We start from the raw sequence: 5,854 nt of genomic DNA, 5'->3' as shown, positions 1-5,854 counted from the left end.
TCCCACCCCAGCAGACGAACATCAGACACAAAGCCCTTGAGAAAATAGGATGTAGATGGAGCTGTTGGGCGGAGGAGAGGAGCTTGAGGTGGAGGGTGTGTGTGTGAGCAGAACGATCCCACAAGTCCGAAGTCTCAGTCTTTGTGTGTTGTCAGACTGCGCCTTGGCCAGACAGGAAGGGGGTGGCGACTCGGCTGACAGGACGTCCCTCACACCTCAGACTCCATGCTGGAGAATCGGGTCGAGCCCCGCCTCACTGACCACTGGCCTCCCCCCTCGTCCCGGGGGCGCGGGGGGCGGGAGGAGGAGGAGGCGGGGGGATGCGGGCCGTCCTCCGCGGGGGGCCGACGGGGCTGCCCGCAGGCGCAGGGACCGTCCCCCCGCCGCCGGGAGGGGCTCCTCCACCTCCTGCGCCTCCTCCAGCTCCTCCGCCTCCTGGCCCCTCCCCGGGCCCGCTCCCGGGGCTGGCGGTCAGCTGCAGCCCGCGGGTGGGCGCAGGGGCAGGCGTAGGTGGGGGGCACCGGCGGAGGGCAGCAGGGGTGCCGGTGGTGGTGGTGCCAGTGGTGGCGGGGAGGGGAGGGTGCCCGGGGCTCGGGCGGAGGGCAGGGCCCTCCTGGAAGTCTCTCCGCTGACCAGTAGTGGACGGGTCCCCAGGGGGAGGCCGCCGGGGGCGCCTGGCGACGGGACGGATAGGTGCTGCAGAAGCGGGCGGGGCAGCGGCAGCGGGGGGCTGGAGGCAGGGGGAGGCAGGGCTCCTCCCCCTCCTCCTCCTCCTCCTCCGACGACTCCTCCTCCTCCGACTCCTCCTCCTCCTCGGACTCGGAAGACCACCACCACTCGGAGGAGGCCGGAGGGGCCCCGCGGCCGCAGGGGTGCTGGCAGTGCCCGCGGCACCAGGCCCCGCCCGGCCGGCAGGGGCAGGGGCAGGGGCGGCCCCGCCGCCGCTCGACTGGGTGGGGCGTCACGGCGGCCAGATAGGAGGGCGGAGGGAGCGGGGGAGTGGGCGCGGCCACCTCCCCCTCCTCCTCCTCCTCCTCCTCCTCCACCCCCTCCCCCCCCTCCCCCTCCTCCTTGTGCAGGCTGGGCTCGGACGGCCGCTCCGAGAGCCCCACCGGGTCGATCGGTCCGTAGTGCCGGTGGTAAGCGTCCGGCGGGGGGGCAGAGGGCAATGGCGGCCGGCGGGGGGCGTTGGGGCTGCGGGCATGGCGCCAGCGCTCGGTGGGGGTGACCCGGGGGAGCTGGGGCACGGGCGGGGCACTGGAGAGTGCGCGGAGGCGAGAGGGGTGGCGGGTATAGGCGAGTTCCCCAGTGGGCAGCGGGTAGGATCCAGTGTCCTTGATGTCTTCCGCTTTGCAGCAGCTGTACATTCCCTGCATGGGCGAGGGGGCAAGAGAAAAGGGGAAACAACCATCAATAAACCAATCATCGTATCAAACACAACCTCCTAACCCACCCTCACACCCCGTCCTCACCTCCGCACAACGCCCGATGACCCCTCTCATTGAGGGGAGAATGGGTCTCCCCATGGGGACTGACCCCTCCCTTGCTGGGGGGAAACTGGTCTCCTCCATGGGGACTGACCCCTCCCTTGCTGGGGGGAAACTGGTCTCCCCCATGGCGACTGACCCCTCCCTTGCTGGGGGGAAACGGGTCTCCCCCATGGGGACTGACCCCTCCCTTGCTGGGGGGAAACGGGTCTCCCCCATGGGGACTGACCCCTCCCTCGCTGAGGGGGAAGGACAGGTCTCCCCATGGGGACTGACCCCTCGCTGGGGGGAAACCGGTCTCCCCATGGGGTCTGACCCCTCGCTGGGGGGAAACCGGTCTCCCCATGGGGTCTGACCCCTCGCTGGGGGGAAACCGGTCTCCCCATGGGGGCTGACCCCTCGCAGGGGGCAAGCGGGTCACCCCATGGGGACTGACCCGTCGCTGGGGGGGGAAATGGCTCTCCCCATGGGGACTGACCCCTCCCTCGCTGAGGGGGAAGGACGGGTCTCCCCATGGGGGCTGACCCCTCGCAGGGGGCAAGCGGGTCTCCCCATGGGGGCTGACCCCTCGCAGGGGGCAGCGGGTCTCCCCATGGGGACTGACCCCTTCATCGCTGGGGGGAAATGGGTGTCCCCCATGGGGGCTGACCCCTCGCAGGGGGCAGCGGGTCTCCCCATGGGGACTGACCCCTTCATCGCTGGGGGGAAATGGGTCTCCCCCATGGGGACTGACCCCTCGCTGGGGGGGGAAACGGGTCTCCCCATAGGGACTGACCCCTCGCTGGGGGGGGAAACGGGTCTCCCAATGGGGACCGACCCCTCTCTGTGCCCATGTACACGCTACCCTATCCATGCAGGCAGTGCCCAGTGATGCCCACTCCTCCCTGCCCCGATGCCAGGTGCTGTCCAGTTGACTCGACTCACCCGACTGATTGCCAGGAGAAAGTCCAGTTTCCCCGAGTGATGCATGCTGTGGCGGAGTTTCCAGTAGATGAGGTGCTCGCTGGCAAACACCAGGAGGCTCAAACCCATGGCAACGAGCAGCATGTAGAAGACACCCGCCATGTTGTCAATGTCCAGCTTGCTACTCATTACCTCAATCTTGTCGTTGTGGCAGATTCCGGACAGCCAGAGTCTCTCTAGCATCTCGGTGTCCCCTGAGGAGAGAGAGAGAGGGGCAGTGTGAGAGAGAGAGAGCCAGAGTCTCTCCAACATCTCGATTTCTCCTGGGGAGAGAGAAAGAGAGAGAGAGAGAGACCGGGTAAGTGTGAGTGACAGAGAGAGAGGGAAAGAGAGACAGAGAGAGAGAGGCTGAGAGAGAGAGACAGAGAGAGAAACAGAGAGAGAGACAGAGAGAGAGACAGAGATAGAGAGACTGAGAGAGAGAGACAGAGATAGAGACAGAGAGAATGAGACAGATAGAGAGACAGAGAGAGAGCGAGACTGAGAGAGAGACAGAGACAGAGAGAGAAACAGAGAGAGAGACAGAGAGAGAGACAGAGAGAGAGACAGAGATAGAGAGACTGAGAGAGAGAGACAGAGAGAGAGACAGAGATAGAGAGACTGAGAGAGAGAGACAGAGATAGAGACAGAGAGACTGAGACAGATAGAGAGACAGAGAGAGAGCGAGACCGAGAGAGAGAGAGAGACAGAGAGAGAGAGACAGACAGAGAGAGAGACAGAGAGAGACAGAGAGAGAGAGAGACAGAGAGAGAGAGACTGACAGAGAGAGATAGAGAGAGAGAGGCTGACACAGAGAGAGAGACAGAGAGAGAGAGACAGAGAGAGAGACACTGACAGAGAGAGACAGAGAGAGACAGAGAGAGCGAGACTGAGAGAGAGAGAGAGACAGAGAGAGAGAGAGACAGAGAGAGAGAGAGAGACTGAGAGAGAGACAGAGAGAGACTGACAGAGAGAGACAGAGAGAGACAGACTGAGAGAGAGAGACAGAGAGAGAAACAGAGAGAGAGAGAGAGACAGACAGAGAGACAGAGATAGAGACAGAGAGAGAGAGAGACAGAGAGAGAAACAGAGAGAGAGAGTGAGACAGACAGAGAGAGAGAGATGGAGACAGAGAGAGAGAGACTGAGAGAGATAGAGAGACAGAGAGAGAGCGAGACTGAGAGAGAGAGAGAGAGAGAGAGACAGACAGAGAGAGAGAGAGACTGAGAGAGACAGAGAGAGAGAGAGACAGAGAGAGAGAGACTGACAGAGAGAGGCTGACAGAGAGACAGAGAGAGAATAAGGAGCTTTACTCTGTATCTAACCCCCGTGCTATACCTGTCCTGGGAGTGTTTGATGGGGGACAGTGTAGAGGGAGCTTTACTCTGTATCTAACCCCCCCGTGCTGTCCCTGTCCTGGGGAGTGTTTGATGGGGGACAGTGTAGAGGGAGCTTTACTCTGTATCTAACCCCGTACTGTACCTGTCCTGGGAGTGTTTGATGGGGACAGTGTGGAGGGAGCTTTACTCTGCATCTCACCCCAATACTGTACCTGTCCTGGGAGTGTTTGATGGGGACAGTGTAGAGGGAGCTTTACTCTGTATCTAACCCCCCGTACTGTACCTGTCCTGGGAGTGTTTGATGGGGGACAGTGTAGAGGGAGTTTTACTCTGTATCTAACCCCCCGTACTGTACCTGTCCTGGGAGTGTTTGAAGGGGGACAGTGTAGAGGGAGCTTTACTCTGTATCTAACCCCCCCGTGCTGTCCCTGTCCTGGGGAGTGTTTGATGGGGGACAGTGTAGAGGGAGCTTTACTCTGTATCTAACCCCTGTACTGTACCTGTCCTGGGAGTGTTTGATGGGGGACAGTGTAGAGGGAGCTTTACTCTGTATCTAACCCCCCGTACTGTACCTGTCCTGGGAGTGTTTGATGGGGACAGTGTAGAGGGAGCTTTACTCTGTATCTAACCCCCCGTACTGTACCTGTCCTGGGAGTGTTTGATGGGGGACAGTGTAGAGGGAGTTTTACCCTGTATCTAACCCCCGTACTGTACCTGTCCTGGGGTGTGTTTGATGGGGGACAGTGTAGAGGGAGCTTTACTCTGTATCTAACCCCCCGTACTGTACCTGTCCTGGGAGTGTTTGATGGGGGACAGTGTAGAGGGAGCTTTACTCTGTATCTAACCCCCCGTACTGTACCTGTCCTGGGAGTGTTTGAAGGGGGACAGTGTAGAGGGAGCTTTACTCTGTATCTAACCCCACCGTGCTGTCCCTGTCCTGGGGAGTGTTTGATGGGGGACAGTGTAGAGGGAGCTTTACTCTGTATCTAACCCCTGTACTGTACCTGTCCTGGGAGTGTTTGATGGGGGACAGTGTAGAGGGAGCTTTACTCTGTATCTAACCCCCCGTACTGTACCTGTCCTGGGGAGTGTTTGATGGGGGACAGTGTAGAGGGAGCTTTACTCTGTATCTAACCCCCCGTACTGTACCTGTCCTGGGAGTGTTTGATGGGGGACAGTGTAGAGGGAGTTTTACCGTGTATCTAACCCCCGTACTGTACCTGTCCTGGGGTGTGTTTGATGGGGGACAGTGTAGAGGGAGCTTTACTCTGTATCTAACCCCCCGTACTGTACCTGTCCTGGGACTGTTTGATGGGGGACAGTGTAGAGGGAGCTTTACTCTGTATCTAACCCCCCCGTACTGTACCTGTCCTGGGAGTATTTGATGGGGGACAGTGTAGAGGGAGTTTTACTCTGTATCTAACCACCCGTACTGTACCTGTCCTGGGAGTGTTTGATGGGGGACAGTGTAGAGGGAGCTTTACTCTGTATCTAACCCCCCCGTACTGTACCTGTCCTGGGAGTGTTTGATGGGGGACAGTGTAGAGGGAGTTTTACCCTGTATCTAACCACTTGTGTATGAGTTATTCCCTGTTCCCTGCACTCTGTTGTTATGTATTAACACTCGGGGTTTACCATCACCGAGGAACTGCAGTAGTGCGAGGTCAATCGGCCGTTTCCACTTCGATCCTTTCTGCAGTGCGATGCCGTAGCCTGTTGTCGCGAACACCTTGCCACTTCCAATAGTCACCAGCTTGCAGCCATCATCTTTACGTGCCATGTAGTTCACCACTGCGGCATCATAGATGAACGCATCGAGCTTCCTGAGGTAGACAGCGACAGAGAGAAAGAGACAGAGAGACAGGGAGGTAGATGGAGAGAGAGAGAGAGACAGAGAGAGAGAGAGAGAGAGACAGAGTGAGAGAGAGAGACAGAAGGAGAAAGAGAGAGAGAAAGAGAGAGAGGGAGATAGATGGAGAGAGAGAGACAGAAAGAGAGAGAGAGAGACAGAAAGAGAGAGAGAGACAGGGAGACAGAGAGAGAGGGAGAGAGAGAGACAGAGAAAGAGTGAGAGACAGAGAGAGA

The 5,854-nt window shown here is 59.2% G+C and overlaps 1 protein-coding gene across 1 annotated transcript in view; it reads right to left on the bottom strand.

Annotated features, from left to right (window-relative positions):
• Positions 1–209: 209 nt before the first annotated feature.
• Positions 210–5,854, bottom strand: part of LOC137359202 (glutamate receptor ionotropic, NMDA 2D-like) — a gene marked incomplete at its 5' end in the record, with an annotated part of 25,445 nt that continues 19,800 nt past the window's right edge. Inside the window, 3 exons of the mRNA XM_068025258.1 lie at positions 210–1,370; positions 2,412–2,644; positions 5,405–5,592. Coding sequence (XP_067881359.1) covers positions 210–1,370; positions 2,412–2,644; positions 5,405–5,592 — 1,582 coding nt within the window. The remainder of the gene's footprint in view (positions 1,371–2,411; positions 2,645–5,404; positions 5,593–5,854) is intronic.

Source organism: Heterodontus francisci, unplaced genomic scaffold (genome assembly GCF_036365525.1).
Source record: "Heterodontus francisci isolate sHetFra1 unplaced genomic scaffold, sHetFra1.hap1 HAP1_SCAFFOLD_900, whole genome shotgun sequence".
In the NCBI taxonomy this organism is placed as follows: Eukaryota; Metazoa; Chordata; class Chondrichthyes; order Heterodontiformes; family Heterodontidae; genus Heterodontus; species Heterodontus francisci.
This window is presented reverse-complemented; position numbering and strand designations above follow the sequence as displayed.